General features: G+C 39.8%; 2 protein-coding genes across 5 annotated transcripts; both read right to left on the bottom strand.

The window, feature by feature from the left end:
• Positions 1 to 582: 582 nt before the first annotated feature.
• On the bottom strand, positions 583 to 15,522 carry LOC122862128 (doublecortin domain-containing protein 2). Of its 4 annotated transcripts, XM_044167392.1 has the most exons (12): positions 14,989 to 15,521; positions 14,439 to 14,487; positions 14,030 to 14,106; positions 13,754 to 13,885; positions 13,296 to 13,451; positions 13,108 to 13,156; positions 9,503 to 9,635; positions 7,670 to 7,770; positions 7,238 to 7,366; positions 4,395 to 4,464; positions 2,362 to 2,416; positions 583 to 729 (listed from the first exon to the last, which is right to left on the bottom strand). In XM_044167392.1, the coding sequence occupies exons 1-11, from the start codon at positions 15,270 to 15,272 to the stop codon at positions 2,400 to 2,402; spliced, it is 1,197 nt and encodes a 398-aa protein (XP_044023327.1). In that variant the 5' UTR covers positions 15,273 to 15,521; the 3' UTR covers positions 583 to 729; positions 2,362 to 2,399. The 4 variants fall into 4 exon arrangements, with proteins under 4 accessions (XP_044023327.1, XP_044023326.1, XP_044023328.1 ...); XM_044167391.1 differs by lacking the exon at positions 2,362 to 2,416 and having other exon boundaries at positions 14,989 to 15,522; XM_044167393.1 differs by lacking the exons at positions 583 to 729; positions 2,362 to 2,416 and adding an exon at positions 2,468 to 3,245 and having other exon boundaries at positions 14,871 to 15,171.
• Positions 15,523 to 18,788: 3,266 nt separating this feature from the next.
• On the bottom strand, positions 18,789 to 21,990 carry colec11 (collectin sub-family member 11). The gene is made up of 7 exons (XM_044166558.1): positions 21,860 to 21,990; positions 21,050 to 21,211; positions 20,876 to 20,947; positions 20,306 to 20,377; positions 20,158 to 20,211; positions 19,948 to 20,043; positions 18,789 to 19,745 (listed from the first exon to the last, which is right to left on the bottom strand). The coding sequence occupies exons 2-7, from the start codon at positions 21,180 to 21,182 to the stop codon at positions 19,354 to 19,356; spliced, it is 819 nt and encodes a 272-aa protein (XP_044022493.1). The 5' UTR covers positions 21,183 to 21,211; positions 21,860 to 21,990; the 3' UTR covers positions 18,789 to 19,353.
• Between the last annotated feature and the right edge of the window lie 169 nt (positions 21,991 to 22,159).

Below are 22,159 nucleotides of genomic sequence, written 5' to 3' on the forward strand. Positions count from 1 at the left end.
GGACTTTTTCCTTGAAGTGCTTCATATGAAGTATAAAGTAAAGCATTACTACACTGTGTTTAATATGATGTGCTTTGGTTTGTCTGAGTACATACCACGACATGCTCTTTCTCCATTTCCCTCCCTCATGTCACACAGAAATATTAAAGCTGTGCCCCGAGGTCAACGGCAACAGCCCTCATTCTACCCATCACTGTGCCCTTGTGTTCTTAATAGCCACCACTATGAGAGGCAGTGATTCATTCTTTTGATCCACTCCAATATCATTAAGTTATTAGTTGATTTCAGTGGATTTAATCAGCATAGTAATTCCTCTCCATGGGAAGATAAGTCTCTCTCAAGAGCAGTTACGCTGTCCACTACGTCTGCTGATTAGACACAAGCCCCTAAAATAATTCATCAGAAAACTGCGAAAAATAATTTATCAAAAGTGCTTCTCACAAAACCCGCTCAGGACCTTTGCTTCTTAATAATTAAACTCTGCAATTAGGCATCTTACCGTGCACTCAGTGTGAGGCTCCATGTAATATTCATAACCATACATAATTATGCAATATATTCAGTGAAATAAGAGGCCATATATTCACGGTGGGGCTGTCAAGAGGGAAGACATTTTTATTTGGTTTATAACACTGTTTCATCTTATACATGAGCAGCTGGCTTCTGGAGACAGAAGAGAACGAGGACGTCTGGTCCTTAGCAGTCTGACACTGTATTCTATGACTCTGGCTTTTAGAGGAAAGAGAAGGAGAGAGAGGGAGGAAGGGGGGGGGGGGGAGAGAGAGAGATAAGCACTGAGTGGTGAAGCTCACACTATGGGAACCACTAATATCAAAGTATATTCTGCTGGACACAACAAAGACATACCTTAGTGGTATCATACATTGACCACACTCAACACAAGATGCAGAAAGAAAGAGGAGGCATTAAATTAAAATGGAGTCGAGACGGGGTGCTGTCTCGGGATGTATTGTATGATAAATTATACATAATGCTCATCCCAGCATGGTACAGAACTATAGAAAAAAAAAACAGTCCCGAAGCCCTTGATGGTGCCTGAAGGAAATAAGCAACAGCAGCGGTCTACAGTGGACACACTATGGACAAGGTTGGCTTTCATCTTGAGATGCAGTTCAAAGCTACGGACTACGCACAGAACAAACTGGCAATCAAAGCTAATGTGTAACTGGGCAGTGGTGCACTTCACAGAGCCTGTCGTCATAAATGCAGCGGAGATCACACGCAGACGCGTCTCTCACATCACAATGGCTGATTTTCAACACACGGTCTTCGGAATTATTTTTCACCATGTTAATGTAAGAGAAACGTATTGCTGTTGGGAGCAGGCGCCTTTTGAAGGCCTTTCATGACATGTACAGTATATGATGAATGAGAAGAAAAGCATACATTTCCCTCCAACTTTACTGTAGTTAAAGGTGGGGTATGTGATTCTAATCCAATACACGTCTTTTTGTCAGATTAAGCGAATATCTCCTCACCATCTGCTAGCTGTCAGTGTGTGCACTGAAAAAAACTTTGGCTCTGTAAATGCTAAATAATCAAAGTGACTCGGACCGGTCCACACAACACTATTCCAGCCATTCCAGCCATGATTTGTCTGTCAGGTAACGTTAAATGATATTCCCATGGACATTCAGCTTACTTTCTAGTTTGCGAAGATACGCTGTTGTTGTGGTGTTAGCTATAGTAGCAGGAGAGTTGTGAGTATTGCTGTCTAGAGCTGGTTTGCTGGCTCTGGGAAACCGTCTCGTCCTCTCTGGCTGTTAGCTTCGCAGCAGCAACTGTAGGGACAGTTTGCTAACTCACAACCTAGCTAAGCTAACCCAAAACTTACCTAATGTTAGTTACATTACTTGCTGTGTCGTTGTTCACTCTATATCATGGTATTTGTCATGGTATTGGATTTCTCCAGAATTGCATACCCCACCTTTAACAAAGGCTTTCATTCTCCCTCAGTGGAGCCATCCCCAAGGATATAATTTGCTCTTTGCTGAATAAAAACTCCAATATATATTCTGTATCATAAGATGTATTGTAGTGGACTAACATCAATAGAGCATGTGGTTCTATTCGATGTGGTTCGACTTTAGTGTCGTAAATATCATGAAGCTCTTTGTGGAGGGATTTCATAAGCATTTAATATCCACACCAAACATCTGTAATGCTCACAAGTTGTTATAATTTGTTACAATAACATGGAACATGCTGTATATCCCCATATGGTATAACACTGCTGTGCTCTATATTGAGCTCTACTACACTCTGCAATATGTTTTATGTATTTGAGATTACAAGTTGAATCAATGAGAAATTAAATTCTACTATTTGTATAGTACATACCTTTTGAATGAATGTCATGCAGATCAAAGCAATGAATGTTATAGTTTCATTTTTTCTGAAAAAAGACAGGATAAAAAGAAAATTGTTTTTATACAAACATTAAAGAGTCAAACCTTCCTCTCAAGACTTCTTACACTTAGTAATAAACAGAACCAGTGTGTTTTTCTGTCCTCATCATATGCTGTACTGCAAAACAATGACCTTTCAGGATATGACACAATTTTACTGTCGGTATAATACAGATGTGATTAACATAAATAAGACTTAAAGTCAAATAGGCGTAAAGGTCGTCACTCAGGACTAGTCTCGGGTCCGCAAGGTGATTTACAACAACTTAATTTGACTGTGTGGAGTAATTTATCTGTGACAGAGCAAGCCATGCAACTCTCTGGATGTCGTGCACACATGCAGGCGACAATATGCCATGAGTGCACACATCTCATATCTACCCAATCAGTCAAGATGCTTTACAACTTCTGTCATAGGCCCTAACAGTTCTCATAAATTACAAGGCCATTGTACATGGTGCCAATAACTTTTGAAGGAGAATCTCAGCCAAACTGGACCCAGTTGTATCTCTTGCTTTTATACATGGAAGTCAAGATGGAATACCCCTGGTATAGTATATGAAGGAGACAGGGCAAGTACTTTGATGGTAGATTTGCTTTTAGAAAAGGGCTTCCTATTTTCACTCAGCTGACAAATTCCTTTCAAGGATAAAAACTGGTCCAGACATTGACATTTTGATGCAAAGCAGGTGGCAGGCAGGTTTGATTCTGTTAGAGATCACTTGCATTTCCTTTCACATCCCACTTCCCTCCACTGCGGCTCTGAGTCTCCTGTTAAGCTTCGCATCTGTGTCATCTGCAGATCCACTGTGACAGCTAGGGAATATGGTGGCATGAATGATGCAGAACCATTCATAAACAGCAACAACAATATAATGTGATAGGGACAGAAAAGTGAGTATGTGGGTCTAGAGTCTGCAAGCAATAATGTGCTGTGATTTATTTCAAATGCCCCATGCAGTGTTTACTGATATTCTGCAGGGAAATCACAGCCAATACTAGAGTGTACATCATTCTGCATCTCACTCTAGTACTATCAATATGAGGATAATTAAAGAAAATACATGTATATACGTAAAAATCATGCGCACGTGTGGAAGAAAAATGGATGACACGTGAGTAAGGTAGGGAGCCTGCTGTTAGCGCAGGATGCAGCGATTTTCCTGGTGTCACACTGAGAGGGCGAAACTCAGATTGAAGGGCAGACAGTGATAACCATGTGCAGGGATTCACATCCCGTTCCATTTAGTCACCTTTGGAATTTTCACAAGGAACAATTTTAAGATGCTGGGAAACCACTGAATGGGCATCACTACCAAAGCCTATGTTTTGCAGGCAATTAGAATGAAATTGCCTGAACCAGCTGAAAGGCACATTCCACCAACAAAGGAAAATGTCAAGTTTACACATCAATGCTGTGGTTTTAACACTATGTTATCTTCCCCCCCCCATAATCAAATGTGTATAGCACTTGTTTTCAATTTTTTCAGATGTGTTCTTCTCTAGATCAATCAAATAAAAGTCAGACCATGCAATTCTACTTAGAATAAGTCATGGAGAAAAAAACTGACTTTCATAACAAGGTACATATCTCTCTCATTCTGTCTGAGTGGTTCCAAATTACAAACGACATGGGAAATATAAAGAGCGGTGAATAATCCCAGGCTCTCAGCATGGCACACCTTGATGTGCAGGTGCCTTTAATACTAGAATAAGTCATCTGAGATTGGGAAGCAAAAAAACCCACTCAACCAGATGGTCTCCATAAAGCATGGCGTAAAGCTCTCCCAGATGTTGAGAGGTGGTTGCGGATCCGGTGACATGCAATGTGAGGGAGGAACTGGTAATGCAGAGTGTATTAGTGGTCTCTTTATGGGTGCATTAGGTGCTGTGGAGGGGAACACGGGGGCTGCCGCTGCTGCAGCCAGTGAGCTACTACCAGGCTTTATGCTTTGATGAACCTACCCTTGAAAAACCGGGACATCCGTGAACGTATTCTGCAAAGCCTGGAAGACACCTCCCTCTCCTTAGCCTCCTGGAAAACATAAATCAGTTTCTCATATCATCATCTAGTCATATTCAATGCATATGCAGCTCTAAATCGGTAAATCTGTCAGCTTTTTCTCCTTTTAGTGATATATCAGATTCGTAATACTCTCTCACATATGCAGTAAATCTCTGACCAAGCCTATGTTTCTTAAAATTCAAAGATGGTGGGCTGCGTGAAGCAGAGAACTTCATTTGAAAACAGATACAGAGTGGAATAGCAGTTCAGTTTAGGTTGTCTCTGTACTGAAAGCTTCAGTGAATTCCAAAGTGTCATCTTTCTCCTTACCACTAAACAGCAGCCCAGACAGGAAGCCAGAATAAATTTCCCCAGTTCATTGTCCCCGCTGAGGACTAGCAGAACATCTCAGTCTGATTAATGGCTGTACACTGTCTAATGAACAGTAATTGAATGGTATAATGCAGTAGGTCCTTAAAAGCCCAGAGGAGTCGTCTACCTCTGCCTAGCTCTCTGGAAATGCAAGGCGGTGACATTGTCTAGAGTTGATTATAGTTGACCTTGCATGTAGAGAATAAGGCCTTTGAAATGGCTAACCTAAGCTTCAGGGAATAGGAGCACGAAAAAACAACTGAAAGACAAATGAAATGGACTTGCATTGGAAAAGGAAAGGAATGGATCAATGCAGCGGTCAGTAACGATTCGATTTTTTATCACAAAATTCTTACGAAGAGGAAGACAATTGATCAAACATCCCTAGTCGTATTGGCATTTCTAACAATATTAATTAAGAAAAAATGCTTAGCTGACTGGTTGATAAATCAGCCAATATTGTTAAATCAAAACAAATGATAGTTGTAAACACAATACCAGACCAGTGAGTACAAATCTACCCTTGTCCACATTTCCTCAAAGTGTATGACATCTACAACATAGACAGAGTCCCCCCTCATGAAATCAATCAACTCCTTAACAGAGTGCACTCCAAAAGAAAACCCAACCTTCAGAAAGCCCAACAAAAGTCAGTTAAGTGATTATAAGAAAAGCTTTGATAAATGTGCTCTAGCCCGCCATCCTTTGCTCTCTTCCACTGAGATAGCCTGCCTTCACTCCCAGCGGACATCTCCACTTGGCAGTGATGCTGAATCTCGTTATTCTTTATTTGGCCTGGACCACACAGGTCAATATGACACGCAAACACAACTGCCTCACCGGTGTACTGTCTGTAAATGTATTCACTATTTAAATTCAATGCAATAAATCATTTAAAGCTTTGGCTGAAAATGTAATCATGTAATTGAATTTGGTCATCAATATCTACTATATACATGCACATATACGGAATGCAAGGGGAATTTCACAAGCACATACGAGCACTGGAGTGGGAGGAAATCTGTCCGAACTCAGCATAAAGTATGAGTCATAGCAGTGCAGTTATCCCTCATTATTATTCATAGCCCTCTAAATGATGAGGTTGCAGACAACGAGACAGCGACAGTCTGTTTGGCCTCAAAGGGAAAACCAGAGAGTATGCATGAATGATGGTTAGACTTTTAAGTTTTTAAGTCTCACCTGCAGCATTAGTATTTCTGGTCTGATGACAACCTTTACAAATATACTGGAATCCTTGATAAAACATGAATAAACATAAAAATTGCAGCAAAGTAAAATTTTGTTAATATAGAAGGTGTTCAGATTAAAAAAAGTCGCAAAAAGTAGCTGAGTCTGTAACAGGGATTATTATTATTATTATTTTCCATTATCTAATGGCCTTTCCCTGCAATCCATAGCCAATCTGAATCAGCAACATTCATGTATGACTACAAGCGATAAGTAATGAATTAAGCTATTGATGAGGTCTTTAGCCAGGGTCATAACTGGCCCCCAGAAGTCAATAATTACCCCGATAAGAATATCTTTATTGCAAAAGTGCATATGGCAGCAAAATCATCACCACACCAAAACATTCCCCTATGGTGTAATTGCCACTGCTTGAAATTATAGTTTTCATTAAAACAAAATGTTCAAGGTTATTGATTGCTTAAATAAGACTCAATATCTTCTCATTTCAAAGCTGAATGAAATTGCTTGGAATAGTAATATTGCCAACTATTGTGCGCATTCATCACAGTTACACTGCTTCACATGGTTATCCCTCGAGGATTATTAGAGCAAAATAAGTGTATTTAAATGAGTGTAATTTCTAGGAACCACAGATCCATGCAAAACATCTGTATACACATCTCAGCCCTACTTCATCACTGTGAACGTACACTATTGCCAAAGTAAAGGACAGACATCAAATATAACCACATACTGTTATGGGGCTCTACTCTAATCACAAATGCACACTACTATGTATCTTTTTAAAGGTGCTGTGATACATACAGTATATTTGGCTACAGCTAAGCTCTATAAACTCACACTACATAAAGTTGTATTTGGGGCTCAGGTGTCTTTAATCCTGTGTCTCCAGTATCAATACTGTGCCCTCAGCCTTTCACAGGCTCTCCTTGCCCTGAAGAAAGGCTGCGCTGGTTAATACACAGTACACAATACACAGAGAGAAGCCATGGAGACAGAAAAACAGGTTACACACACATTATATAAAAGAATAGTTGCTGGAAGCAGGTCTACTTGACGCTCTTGCAATTATGGAAATGATGATTACCATAATTGCTGGTTAGACCGTTTTTATGTGACCTAATCCAAAAGCAAATGAAAAAAGTGGACATAATAATAAAGTTAAAATGAACTAAACGTGAAATAGTAACTACTTGAAACTCATAAAAAGGGTACGTACATCCTTCCTGGAACCTGCAGACGAAGACCTCTGCAGACACAAGCTGTCTGAATCATGGAGGGAGGCCTTGCAGGGACTCGCACAACAACTCCCATCCTCACACTCCTCGTCAACTATCTTGGCCTCAACCTGCAGGGAGGAAGAAAACAAGATCCCCCTTGGCTTACACTGTACTGTACTGCTGTATTGATTTTGTAAAATATTTATATATTTATGTAACTTGTTCTACTGAGAATTCATGAGCCTTATTCCAAGCAGAAAAAGTATATTGCCAGTCCTTTTTGAAGCTGAAAAACACACAGGAAGGTAGGTAAAGCTTAATGGGAGGAAAATGGGGAGAGGATGCTATAGAGGCAGACACCTTTGCCATCTATACCATACATTTGCTAAAGACCTCCTCAGGCTGCAGTGCTGTGTGGGGCTGTGCTTTACCTGATCAATTGGCAGATCCACCTTCAACTGGCGGTCTTCCTGCACCTCAGCTGCTCCTGCCATCTCGCTTCTTTTGTTTTGTGCATTGAACACGCTGCCCTCTGAGAAAAGTGATTAATCACAATTACCTCATCTGCTGGCAGTCACCATCTCATTCTTCTGCACACTCATTTTCTCTCTCTCTCTCTCTCTCTCTCTCTCTCTCTCTAACCCTCCATCCCTCACTGCCCTCCTGTCCTCTCTCTTTGCTGCTTTTCCTGTTCAGCTTCACAAGAGATCAATGTTGCTGTCAAACCATTTATTTATTTTGAGTGGTCCCACAGACCAAAGGGCCACAGAAATCCACAGCTGCCCTGACACAAATATGGCCAGCCAGCGTGAACTTTCGGTCCAGGGTTAGTTCCTGACAGTGACAGGTTGCTCTTGATGCATGTGAAGAATAGCTTATACGGCAACATCACACTGTTTTCCCTTGTAAACAAACTCCTTTTTGTCTGTGGCTGCTGGATCTGATACGAGGTAGAATGTGAATAATTAAACACACTATTGAGCTTAAATCTACTTCAATAGCCTTAAGTAATTTAATTTAAATAATAAATAAAGCATGTTAGATTAATCAGTGATAAGACAAAGGAACAATGTATAGAAAAATGTATGTGGTTAATAAGTTTAGCTCAAAGAGGTAATTATACAACTACAAAACATGTAGACTTCATTATGTTTTTCAGTGAAGCATTACTTTTGGATCTCTTTCTAGACTCACTCCATTTAGAAAAAGGCAAAATGATGGAAGAAATCTGGTGCCAAAAGCTCTGATCCTGCACCAGATGATGCTTGTAAACACTACTCAGAACTATTGCCTGTATGAAGGGTTCTAAGAGGTAATTTAGTTAAAAAGAAGACTCGTGAATTCCATCTTTTTAACTCTTTTAGTAATGTGTTTTGTGGGAGGAAACAATACTTTAGGTATGATCAAGTGTCCAAAATGTGGCCAGGGGAATGCACTTTGGTCTAGCTATTAACAACAGCATCATCATCATCATAAGCCCAACAGAAGAGAGCCACTTCTATTTAACAATGTCACCTATCTTAGTTGCAACATATGAAAGGATGGCATGTTTCAAACTGTAACAATTAGCCCATCTATGCTACCATATCATGTCATGTGATATGTGTTCAAACCCATCAATCTAAAGGAGTATTTTGTCACTTTTAAGATCTTTTGTCAGCATTATTTGTGATTAATAACTTATTCCCATGTTTATCCCCACGTCAGGAGAAAATTAAGAGCATTTTGTTTTCCCCTACATAGTTAACAAGGCTTTCTGGATACATATTCAACAAAATGGCCTGATTGAATTCATCTATGATTTAAGCTCCCTTGATGGTGTTTGAAGTCTTGTCCTGTTTAAGATTCACAGAAAAGACTGGTGTTTCTTTCAAAGAGCAGGGAGCAGTGTTCTGTTTGGACTTTAAAGAACAGGTTGAGAATCCAAAGAAAGCTCCTTCACCTGCCAAATGTTAGAGAAAAACTAAGTTCCAAACACACACTAAACTCATATCTCCTCACATACACACGCAGAGGAATGTATGGTGGTGCACATACCTGCATGTGTGCCCAAATGTATGTGCCCTACACATGTACGCGTGCCCATGCACACACATACTGTATCCAAACACGTGCATATACATTTGTCTTCAAAGGCCAACAGGTTTCTTCAGATTGTCATAATGAGAAAGGATGTGTTGGAGGGAAAAAACACTATGAGGACAGGGGGTCCTGGAGAGAGAGAGACGGGGAAAGAGATATTTCTGTAGAATTGCTCTGCTTACCCCCTGTCGAGAAGAGAACTGGGTTTCTGGACACCTGCATCTGTTGTTTGGTTCTCTCCAGCTTGGCTGCGTGTTTCTTCATCTGGCCCCTGACTGTGTGCTCAAGGTCCTCTCTAAAGCCTGTGTGAGCAAACTACATGAAGAGACAAAAGAAAGAAGAAAACAGGGGCACAGATTAAGGCATATTTCCTCAGATTTCTCTGTGATTCATCATCGACTTTTTGCTGTTGTTTTGTAAAGAGGAAGAAGAAGACAAAAGACATTGGGGCAAAGCTTGTTTCTCCACGCAACATTTTCTTTTTTTTTTACATTTTCCATTGACCTCAATTTTTCATGAGCTGATATGCTTTGTAGCTCCCCGGTGACTCCTACTGTATTGAATTCATCTGGTTCCAATACATCCCGTGCACAACCTATCAATCACTAGGGAGTGGGGCAAACTAATCATTTATTGATGAAATGGGGCAGCCATGAATTTCAAACTGCATTTGTCTTATTTATCAAGCTAGATCAAACAATGAAAATCCAAACAAGCTTAAAGGGAAAGGGAGGGAGTTGTAGGGAATAACTTATTCTTCAGCAGTAGACAGCAGAAGGTTATTGATGGAGAGGGGAGGGGAAAAAAAGAGGCTTGGGACTTAGTTGCGTGGTGGGAGAGTGAAGGAGTGAGAGAGGAAGAGAGATAAAGAGAGAGAGAGAGCAGCGGGGAGAGTTCAGAGTGATGTTCAGACAGCAGGGTACACATCTGAATTAATGCTTCCACAAAAGGCAATTTTCTCCTCACAGGCTCCTCATCCCCTCTGTAGGTAGCAAGGTGAATGAGAGACACAGACGCAGAGAGCGGGAGAGAGCAGACTTAATGTTTCTTTTCAGCTACAGTGCTCTTTACTGCAGCTGCCTGGCTGGATCCCTGGGCTGGCTCGGGGGATAGTGTAGTGATCTCAGGCTTCCACCAGAATACACTTCTGGCAATGGTGTTTGCAAGCTCACTAACATGGACTCTAGGGAATAGCAGCGTTGTTTCTTCACTTGTTTGCTTTCTTTAATGCAGAGGCAAAGTCTGTTGATATTCTTTTGAATTTCTACAGCCATTGGTGGGCCGAGGGAGAAAAATAAAACAACAAAAGAAGAGTGAAGTTTGCCTGATATATTCAGCAAAAGAGAGTTGAAACAGAGTTCACACTCTATCGCTGTAGTGTCCACATAACCACACGAGATCAAAGACAGAAGGCAGTGGCACTGTCGCAGCGGTAAGCTGTTAATTCAGTTTCGTAACCTCAATTCGTCTGTGAGTAATGTGAAACAACTTCACGATAAAGTTCAGAATCAAAATACATCTGGGCAATCAAAAATTGAACAGCTTGTTTTCCATGTTTGCAGCCTGGTGGTGAGATGTAAATAGATCTTATTTAAATCAACAAAGTTAAATCAAGACTGTCTCACTCGGGGAGGAGAAAGCAGAGGACGAGGGGTGCCTCAGAGCCAGGAGAGTACAGTACAAGTAGCAGCACAACTGGAAACACGACAGTGGAAAAGCTGAGGTCATCTCTCCTCTCGTTCTGCATGACATATCTACAGTACCATGTCCTGTGGGAGCAGACAACTGTGTGTATCAGGAGGCCCCAGAGAGAGAGAGACCAAGAGAGAGAAAGTGTGCTGGAGTTAGTGTGAAGGGGGCTCAGGGGGACCAAACAGCAAATAATCTGTGGCCCTCTCAAGTGGCAGCGAACAGGAGTCAACAAAAGCACACCGTGATATGATAGCCAGGGGAAAACGGGGGTCCCAACCAGTTGGACCGACCAGCCTCCAGACATATTGGCTGTGGTATCAGTAGGAGCCACTCCCATGGCCAGGTCCTCAGTGAGCAGACATGCTGGCAGCAGTGAAGGGGTATAGTTTTCCACTGGGCATTGCTACTTCCCCTCACCAATGAGATCATCCAGAAACAGCGGAGAAATGGGGAGCAGCAGCAAGTCATCGCTGATGTCAGGGAAAGCAGCTATTTAATTCAGGGCTGCTTTCACAGGATGCTTCGTGTGAAGTACATGTGAAGCACAATTACATTGCTCATTATTATTACTATAATATGAAAGTACTCTGCTTTGATGCACATCATTATTCTCTTTTTCTTTTTGTCTCTTGGCATTCCTCTCCCCCCTATTAATCTTCTCTTTATGCTATGTCTACCTCAAAAGTTTCTACCTCATCATGTCTGTGAACACCTAACTCAGCATATATGCTTGCTTGGGAACATGGTGTGCTGTAGAATTTCAATATTACACTCTGCAGAGCTGTCAGTTTATACTTCAGTGGTTGCTCCAGACTCCAGATGTCCCATTCAGCGGCGCAGAAATGCTCCACCGAAGGTGTGGACAGGACAGGACAGACACTGTTCCCATACAGCGAGGTTGCAAGAGCAAGGTTACATTTTACACAGCCTCAGTGGGCATGTTTAAAGGATCTTTTAACAGGCATTTCAAACCAGACTGCTGTTGTTTTGTGAGGTCAAACTGAAATTAATGACGGACATGACCCTATAAATGTATGTGTAATCAGTAAGCTAAACAGCTGACAGATCAAGACAGAGTGGGCCATTTTTGTCACATGTATCTTTCCCCACTGAAAGGTCCTTATTAACTGGTCAATTCATGAGGGATCAGACATAGAGGCAAAGGGAGTAAAATGCGGCAGCATCATGTCCATTGAATGACTAATAATACAATAGCTGGTGGATGCAAAACACAGCCATAGCTCTGTCTTTGTCTCCACCTCATGGTACTGTGTGAAATGGCAAAGGCTATGGTCTTAGCAGTGTTGATTCAGATTTTCCTATCTAAAGACTGTGGTTTTCATATATTGTTTTATGCTTGGACAGTTTTTAATAACATGAAGAAATCTTACAAATAAGCCACAGCATTTAGACGGATTCAAATATATTACTAATAAATAGTCATCATATGTCTGAATATAACAGTAGTCAACCACAGTTACAGCTGGAGATAAGGCATGGGGCTTTTTTCTCCATCTGAAAAAAATTGGCATCTGCCACAGCATTGTCATCTTTCATGGTTACAAAAATCAGATGTCAGACACATCTCTCACAGGGGGCCCCATCACCACCTCAACCTGCTGAGTGGGCAAGTGCTCATCTTCACCATGTGATTTGGTGTTCATCTCTGGCCCACAGCAGCGCAGTCAATACAATACAAACTGTCCCAGTTCTGGTTTGAATAAGAGATTTTTTTTGTTTTCAGTCAGTGAAGTCCCCCTGGTGCATATGATCTGTCTATGAGGCTCACTGCACTTGATCAAGTGGGCCAGTCTGTCTCTGTGGGGATTACCCATCAAAGTGAAAAGCAAAGGTAACTCAATGCCTCCCGCAGACAGTGATTGATGATAGTGCTGTTTCATAACGAATTGCACCCCCACAACAAGTCTCACACATGGGAAATGTTAATTGAAATGCTGTGTGTGCAAAGATATGCTTTTCAACTGTGATACTACCAAGGTGTTACAGCAATAAAAAGGAGGGAATTTAATGTCACGAGTGAACATTGAACAACCAGATGGCAAACTGCAACAAACTCTGAAGCAATAGTACTTACTCCATCCTTTTCATGTCTTGTCTTTCTAATAGCAGGCAGGATGTCTTGGCTGCAGGGGGAAAAAAGGGAAACCAACATTGACAAAGATATTTTCACTTTCTTTTTCACATCAAAATAGTGATCCAGTGATTATTTAAAATACATAGATAAAAACGTATTTAATTGATTTAAAATCATATGTCTCATACCCTTCAAACATCTTGTTTTCCCGGATTAAATCCCTGCAGGGGATGCACTGCTCATATGGGAGAGCTTTAAACTTTTCTGCACCAACTGCGACATAGTGCTGGTTGTTCTCCAGTTCAGTGGAACCGCAGACAGGACGTCCATCTAATGTGCAAAGCCTGGGAATTCAAATAAAGATTCAGTATTGTACTGGTTAACTTTTAACAACTTAAGTCTTCGAATTCCTGTAATGTACACACATTTTTGATTGTTTTGATTTCACTGCAAAACATGATGAATGACATCAGTTGTGTCATGATTCATAGTATATTTGAAACTAAAAAATTCAAAAACATTCTTTAGAGATGGGTCCAATTTTCTTATTACAGAAAAACTACAGGTTATACCTTTGCTTGCCCTCACTGGTACATGACTAATTTAAAACTATATGGGTTCATAATGTACTGATGTCGGACATTACCTGTACACAGCACCAGTGCGAAGACGTACTTTCTCTGTCACCATGGCTAAAACATTTTCCCAGCTTCTAAGAGTATACTTTGGGATCCGTATTCGAGCTGGAGGAACCAAGACATCTCCGTTGGTAAAGACACTATGAAACGCAACAAAAAAAATGACACACAGAGAGATAATCATTCAATTGTTGAAAAGGAAACGGGAAGAAAAACATTATTTCTTTACTATCTCCTTTTTACATTCAGGATAACTTTGTATCCAGCTTAAAATCAACACTCACTTTATCGTGCAAGTCTCATCAGTAGTTCTCCTCCAGCGAGCAGAAGCTACTATTCTGCTGTGAACAACAGGTCGGATCTGAAAATGTCAAAACTATGGGTCAGACAATTAATATGGACCAGTGGTAAACAAGGAATGAAGCATTTTTAAGTCTCTGACTCAAACCCGGATGAGTGATAACAGTACTTTTTTGTTTATCATCACTGTTTGGTATTATTGTCATTCAGACCACTGTAAAGGCAACTTTGTTGCACTAGCAGGATTTAGGCTTCAGCCACCTGCAACCTCCCACTATAGATCGCTTTATAATCATACAGTATGGTCACACACAATATAGCAACTGAAAATAAAGGTCAGACTTAGTTTAATCGTTTTCAGTACAACTGATCAAGCACAAAAAGGGATCTTACCTGTTCTTTTTTCTTTTTCTGTGGCTTCTTGGTTGTTATATCACAATAGCTGGAAGGCATTAAAAAATCATGTATGACTCAAACCCAGGCTTCAGGTGCTACATGTGAAACTATACAGTTACTGATAAAGTTAGACGGAAGACATCTCTAGACCTGATCACGGCAATTCAAATAAAATACTTACCTATAAAAAATTTGAATATAAAGTGCTTTAGACATTCTTGCTAACTAGACTATAAGAATACTGGTCCGCAATAAGACAGCACATTAAACACAAATTTAGACTTTATTTAAGATACTGTATGTATGTGTGAATGTAGGCTAAGCACATAGAGGTTAATGAAATGGAGACATGTTTTAAGGACCTTGGAGTACCAACCCAGTCAAATGCCCACCAAACAAAAGAAGAAAACATATAGCAATGTAGCTAACCTAGCATACTGGCCGAAATAAATGCCCCTTCTCAGGGCCCAGGGTGGAGCTCGTCCTTGGTTAAAGTGACCTGACCTCCCTGCTATAACCCACACACACCTTACAGCATGGTACCTACTCCAGCTTTTTGAACTGCTCATTCCCGGCTGCAACATATACACTCCCATGCTTCAAGTCGTCCAAATGCTGAACTTTGTGGCCCTCTCTGGGAGTGTACAGCTTCCTCACGGCACCAAACGGAGCCTCGATCCCTCTGGTCAAATAGGTCAACAAGTTCTCAAAGGTTGACACCTGCCGCGGGTTCACAACTATTTTTCTTCCGGGAAAGAAACCGTCCCCGTTCCTGTAGACAATTATTGTTTTTGTCGGCGGCAGATCCCCTGTCCCTGCTGTGCCCGGCATACTTAGCTAACAGAAGCAGTTTAAACATCAATGGCGCTTGGCGTCAAAAGTAAATGTGACACTGGCAGATGTGTTGAGCCTCCGGAGACGTAACTGGAGATAGCATCTGATAGGGAAACCACTTCTTCACATGAGAGGTGTATCATCAAGAAACCTGTCCACTGCCTGTGTTGTTGTTTGCTAGTTTCTTCTTCTTGTGTTCAGTTAACGTTAATTTAGTGTTTGATTCCAAAACTTAAGTGTTACCAAGGCAACCAGCAGGGGAGCATTAATCGATTCGTATGTATTTATCAGTAGTCATGTGAGATCTAGCCCATATTAATTTGACTTCTTTTCTGTAACTAAATTGGGTTATAGTACTTTAAAATAATACTGTAGTATACTATATCTAATGCCCAACAAGCTAACACATTTTATATTGAAATTTCTTATTTCTCAATAGAGAAATTTCTCAATTTCTCATTTCTTTGCATTCTGTTATGAGTTGTGTGATTTTTATTTTAACAGGTGTTTGGGGAAATTTTATTTTGTCAATGGCCCTGAGTCCATATTTCTGTAAACTTTGGACCACTGGACTTCCATTAAATGAACCAGATTCAGCACAGTCCTTGATTATCTGCGTTTTCAAGACTGACTTTGGCATCATGTGCCTTAACATGGGCTGAGTTTTGCTTTGCAAGATAACCTTATTATTGTATACAAGTTGCAATAAATAATACATAATTTTGACCATTTGGGAACAGAAAGACAGCAGCAAGCCTTGATATACCATACGCTGTATTGCCTTTAAGCAAACAACTGCCTACTACATTTGGCATAAACAACCTACGACCTCCCGGCCATAAGCTCGCTTCTCTAACCTTTAGGCCACCACTGCCCATATTGATGAGAGCCATTGGTACGCATAGTTTGAATAACCAACTGAACAGGGTTACAGCTGCTTTACACCTCAATACCACCTCTATGCCCCAACCTCGTTGGCCATCCCCTCCTCTAGAATCTATCACATTTTTATCTGAAAGCATATCCTGATATTACCTGAACTGGCTGTTTATTTTATTACTTTTATGTATTTTATTTCTTTATATTTCATCATTCACTGTGGTATTTTATTTCTGTTGTTGTGAAGCACTTTGTACTTTGTTTTGATAAGTGCTCTATAAATAAAGTTTTATTATTATTATTATTATCATTATTATTATTATTATTATTATCTATCAAAGTATATGAAATAAGGATGTGAAACACTGTGGAGAGAGACAAAGTGCATCAATTTAAACAAGACAGGTGACTTGCTGACTGCGCTCCTGTAGCTTGCCTTTCCAATTTATTTTTTTTTTCTGTTTACTGGAAGATCAATTAAACTTTAGTCCATTTATTAAGAGCACAAGCTAAAACATCACTATTACAGTACAAAAATGAAAATATCCATGGTGGACATTGAAGTAGATATAACATCAGATGAAGAGTGTGCTTTTTTTCTCATTTTCATGCACTGTAGCCATATCTCCCATTTGCAGGCCATTTTTTCATCCCAGATTATCTGCCAGTCCACTTTTAGACACAGCTGTCCACATTGTTTACCACAAAAGTAACCAGAGATTGCACCAACAATGACACCTAATTGGTTTATTCCAGGCAACTCCTGGTCAATTAAATGCATAATTCATCTCAGCATTAATTATTCATTTCTTAAGGGATTGGTGCTGTCCTTTATTAGAAGAACTGTATCATGCATATTCAAATTCCTCTTCTTAGAGAGACTCAGTAGGCTATCATCTCAGCTGGGCTGCCCATCCTGAAAAAACAATAGCAGCCAGGACTGTAAGACAGCGTCTATTAATTACACAACTAAACCATAGAGGATTTACAAAGATGAAAATGTCATATTAACCTAAGGTATGTAATGTCTTATTTTTGTCATTCAGGAAACATTATGCTGTCATATTGTTACCACGTTTAATTAATTTATTATTATTTTAAACTCTCTTGTGTTTAGACAATACATTTAAATAAACAGTCCTGTCACAGCAAAACTGTCTGTGTTAATTTAGCTCAACACTATATGCCAGTGTGTTTGCTCCACATCGTCAGATTTAAATCACTGCTTAAGTTAAATTTCAACATTTTCCCCAAGGCAATATTAATATTGAAAAATCCCCAACAACACCAAATAAACATCCCTTAAAAAACATCAGTTAAATCTGCTCTGCAGCTTTAAAGTCTATATGGTGTTTTCCTTGAGTGGTCGCAATTTTTTTCTTAATGATCTTCTTCCCATCCTGTAACTGTAACACAATGTGTGATTACCCAAAGAAAAGACTCCTGTGTCTTGTCAAGTGGCGAATCAGGGAGTAGCAGTGGGTGAGTTTCCTTGGTCACATTATGTAATCACTGTGCTCCAGTGGTTAAAGGTTCCCTGTGGAGTTTACTTGTCAACAAACCAAAGTTGTGTTTTCATTCTGTGTTACTCAGAAAAACACATTGTGTGTATCCTTGAGGAACAGATGTGATGAATGCATTTTCCTTCCTCATAAAACACTTGCAAGACAATTGTTTATGTCCATGTTTACTAGCAAACAGTGTTTTTCTTTCTTGCCTTCCAATACTGCATAACTTGGCGCATTACGTGAGTTATTGCATCCAAAAGACTTTCGAATACTCCAGAGGGAGGTCTTATCTATTAACAGTGGGTTGGGGTTTTTTATATTATTATTTTAGATAATAATAATAATGACAACTAGACGATTCTGATGGGGGTTTTTTTTGTTGTTTATTTTGTTTTTGCTGTTATTTATTCCCCCTTTTGTGCCAGAGAAACAAAGAAATCTTCATTATAAAAAAATAACTGAACTGTATGTCTTTGAACAAGCATAAATTCAATCATACAAATTTATGAAACAACATTTAATATAACCTTCTTTCACATGAAAAAATTTTGAAAAATAACTGCTTCAAAATCCCTTTTAGCCTGCTTTACAACAAATACAAATACGCAACCCAAAATTCAGCCAGTGCAGAATTGATGTGATGCAACAGATAAACATTGGCCACTGCTATCCAAAACATAAGATATGAAATCATTTAAATAGTTACATCAGTAAAGTGCGAATAGCTACATTATGTGTAGATACCTTTTAAACATGTGCACAGGCTGTTTTCACAGAAGATATTTCACAGTAGGAAAGCCACAGGTGTAATTAATAAAATGAATGATGGCTGAATTTGTTACTGTTTCAATTTCAGGGCCCAGGTATTGTGCAGCTTACTGGGACACTTGAATAGAGCGGAGCCATCGTTAAAGTTATTAGTAACACCTGTGCTTTTCCTACTATGGCAAGTCAAAATGTCCCCCATGAAAAAGGCCTGTGGAGCAGCCACAGCCACTAAAGTTACATCCCAGTGTACGAAATTGCCACAATGCTGTACAATTTTCATCCAGCGGGTGGGGGCTGTCTCACAGTGCTGGAGTTGGTTCAGCTACTGCTCTGGATAAATGTAGTCAGCTCAGGGGCAGAAAATAATGCACAGACACTGTCACTCTCTCTCTTTTTTTATTATCAGTGAATCTTTATTTTACAACAACCGTCACATAACCTATTATATGAATATAGAATGAATATTGTATTCCATTTCTCTGATTAAAAGCACCCAGCTGGAACCAAAATCTTTCTTTTAATTTCATATTTAATGCACAAACTACAGCCTTCTGCATTTGCTTATTTGTCTTGTTTGTTGATGGCACTGTTGCAAATATTGCTCAGTGGATAGTTTGCATAACATAAAAACTCAATACATTGCCTGGCCATGCTTGAAACACTAAGGAACAGAGTATGAGATTAAGGGTGTACTTGAAAGTAACATTCTCACAAAAGAACAAAACCCCAGGATGTTTTGTGAGTTAAGAACATAAATAGCTTTTTATAGAAGAGAGAAAGTAGAAAATTTACTAGTTTGCACAACTTGCATGTAATTTTGTCATCCTATTTACAGATAGAAGATATAGCACAAACAGTACATCTAACATTTGTTCCATTATATTTATCCTTTCTTTAAGCAGTCTCTTTAGCATAGACTGAACTCAGACACTGTCCTTGTCAAATTCACAAACAAAATACATGGTAGGGTGGCACGCTACATCAGTCCACTCCCCAGAGGCCACCATCTCAGCACAGTCCTCATCGTCATAAGCGTTGTTCGGCTCTCCTTTTCTCCATTTGCTGAAAGTGGTCATGGGAGAGAGGTCCACGTAGGTGAAGACACCCTCACGGTGCAGGTCATGAATGCCAATGTAGACTCTGTTCAGGCCCGCTTCAGTTATGTACCCCGCGATGGCCGTGTTGGCTCCCTCCTCCTTGGGCATGGCCAGGTGCCCTCCCCTCGTCTGGCAGTAGACCTCAGCGTCAGAGTAGCGTTTCTCCTCCTTCACCAACAGATAGACCTTACTGTCTGTCTCTTTTATGCCAGCAACAGCTGCAGGGGAGGGCAGTGCTGAAAAATGAGCACTTGTATTTCTATAAATTTCACATTGACATGTCCAGCATTTGCAGTTCTAATGAGGTACAAGTGAAGCAATAGCATGGATGGATAAAAGAACTGATCATGATGCAGATTAAATGTCAAAATGTTTTCAAAAATGCACAAGTGCTTTTTTAAACGAATGCTAAGATCATACCATTTTTAATGAATTTCAGTTCAGAGGAGAGCTGGGCCACAAGAATGTCCATTTCTCCAATCATCTTTCTCATTGGTGTGCACTCACATGGAACACCTGATAAGACAAAAATGTGGGGGATTACCACACGGCTGTCTTAATTAGTTCACAGATTCCACCAAATGTGTCTGTCTAACCCTGGAATAATCACAACACGGTATAATATCTCACCTGGATCTCCATTAGGGCCCCTTGGACCTGGATCCCCTATGTCTCCCTTCATCCCTGAGATATGAAATGTAATTATCCATAAAACATGAAATATACTATACTTAATTCACTCCTAAACAACTACACGTAAAGTACATTTTCTAATTACCTTTCATTCCACTTGGGCCCACTTTTCCATAACGTCCCATTACGCCTTTCTGACCTTTAAGCCCAGGTTGACCTGAAAAGAAGAATTAATATTTTGTTACTGTGCAATCTATTTAAAAAAATATATTGTGTTAGACAACATTTCTGCACCTTAAAAGACTACAAATTAATTTGTGAAAATAATAACTGAAATTCTCAAACCACTATTTAATTTCACTAGGTACATTAATTAAAATGCTGAGTCTGTGTAATTTCCTCAAAAAGTATGTCAACACTCTCCACTCCTCATTAAGTTCTTCAGTAAACACTTGTCCACAGCAGTGGACTCCGCAAATCATTTCTCCTCCAACCTCTCACCCAAATGTAAACACATAGCCATCTCTGGATGGCCTGGTAGTGATGTAACAGCACATTATCAGCCCAAGCAATGCAATCTTTACCCCAGTTCTTTTTTCTTTCAGCTTAGTGGTAGCATGCATAAGTTTGGGTGTGTGGTAAATGTTTTCCCCTGCATTGAGAAACAAAAATATTCTGCAGTCATCTCCCTTTGTTGTAAGTGCAAAAACTATACCAGTCTCTCCAGGAGGGCCAACCCTTCCTGGTCTCCCCGGGGCTCCTTTTTGTCCTTTTTCTCCTGGTTCTCCTTTTGCAGAAGAAGAAAAAAATAATAAGAAAATACAAAGACAGATTCTATTTTCTGTTTTCCTAGTATGGTGTGCGTAAGAAAGTATGTAGAATGGTGTACCTTTGAGTCCAGGGACCAGGATCTGAACTGTGCAGGGCTCCTCTGCCAAGTGCTCTCCATACGTTGTCTGTAGTGTTAGTAAACTCAGCACAGACATTAGTATTAAGGGCAGAAACAGCTTCTCTCCTATCATCCTTTACATGGGCTGGTTGGTGGGCTACACTGGAGAAATGAGAGATGAAGAAAATACAAATCATTTCACAAAATATATAAAGAGTGACTACAGATATCTTCATGACAATACCGTGTTTCAGAACTGAAACAGTGGAATCAGAAGTAAAAGTTTGTTTCAGCAGCAAAACAGAAAAAAAAGTAATGCCACAAAGTAATTCCATAATATATTACTATAAAGTCATTATCCATTACATCCAGTTTGCAGGCTACTGAATTCCTGAGAAAACACGCCTTACTGCAATAAGTGAACATCCCATTTAAATAAAAACCTATACATGCAGCATTTGTTTCATAAATATTTCCCCGAAAAGAGTTTTGCAAAATACATGATTTCTTTATCCTAAGAAATATTTGGTAGTTGTGAAAATCCCCACCACACGTTTGAAGCCATAGATACAAGTTTAAAAAAAGAAAATAATTATTTTAAATCAATCCATGCATATCCTCTAGATGAGTTAATGTTTGATATTATAAGTATTTAAGGATGGAAGTAACATCCAGAATCACATTTGCCTAAACCAACAACATATTCAGCTTTTTTGTTATAAACTTGGCAACACAGGAATAAATATAACCCCAGAGAAAAAAAACTGTTATCATGGGTTTAACAGTATACTGCATTTCAAAATGGCCTACCTGTAGAGATATTTCCAAACAGAAATAGAGAAGTATTGCCAGCTTGCAAAGACTTGCAGGAGCTTTGAACACTGGTGGTCCTACAGAAGCATTTCATGTTCCTCCACAGGCACCACAGAATGTGTGTGATAGGACATTTCATAAACAGTTCACAGATAAAGTCCGAAGCAGCTGGGGCCTCACAGATAATTGGCTGGGAAAGTAGTTGAGTGATTGACAGTGGAGGGGCCCGATAAATACACTGACTCAACCTCAAACTATCACAAAACCTTTGAAATAATTGCACATGTATAATAACAG

Source organism: Siniperca chuatsi, linkage group LG15 (assembly GCF_020085105.1).
Source record: "Siniperca chuatsi isolate FFG_IHB_CAS linkage group LG15, ASM2008510v1, whole genome shotgun sequence".
NCBI lineage: Eukaryota > Metazoa > Chordata > Actinopteri > Centrarchiformes > Sinipercidae > Siniperca > Siniperca chuatsi.

Bases quoted from the DNA above. Each gene is read 5' to 3' on its own strand.
- LOC122862128 (XM_044167390.1), bottom strand. From the start codon at position 15,272: ATGCCGGGCACAGCAGGGACAGGGGATCTGCCGCCGACAAAAACAATA. The intron at 7,771-9,502 runs GTAAGCAGAGCA...CACTTTTCTCAG, and splicing joins AGTTCTCTTCTCGACAGGGG to AGGGCAGCGTGTTCAATGCA. The intron at 7,367-7,669 runs GTAAAGCACAGC...TCCTCCCTGCAG, and splicing joins TGGATCTGCCAATTGATCAG to GTTGAGGCCAAGATAGTTGA.
- colec11 (XM_044166558.1), bottom strand. From the start codon at position 21,182: ATGATAGGAGAGAAGCTGTTTCTGCCCTTAATACTAATGTCTGTGCTG. The intron at 20,378-20,875 runs GTATAGTTTTTG...TCTTCTTTTCAG, and splicing joins TGGCCCTCCTGGAGAGACTG to GTCAACCTGGGCTTAAAGGT. The intron at 20,044-20,157 runs GTGAGATATTAT...TTGTCTTATCAG, and splicing joins GGGCCCTAATGGAGATCCAG to GTGTTCCATGTGAGTGCACA.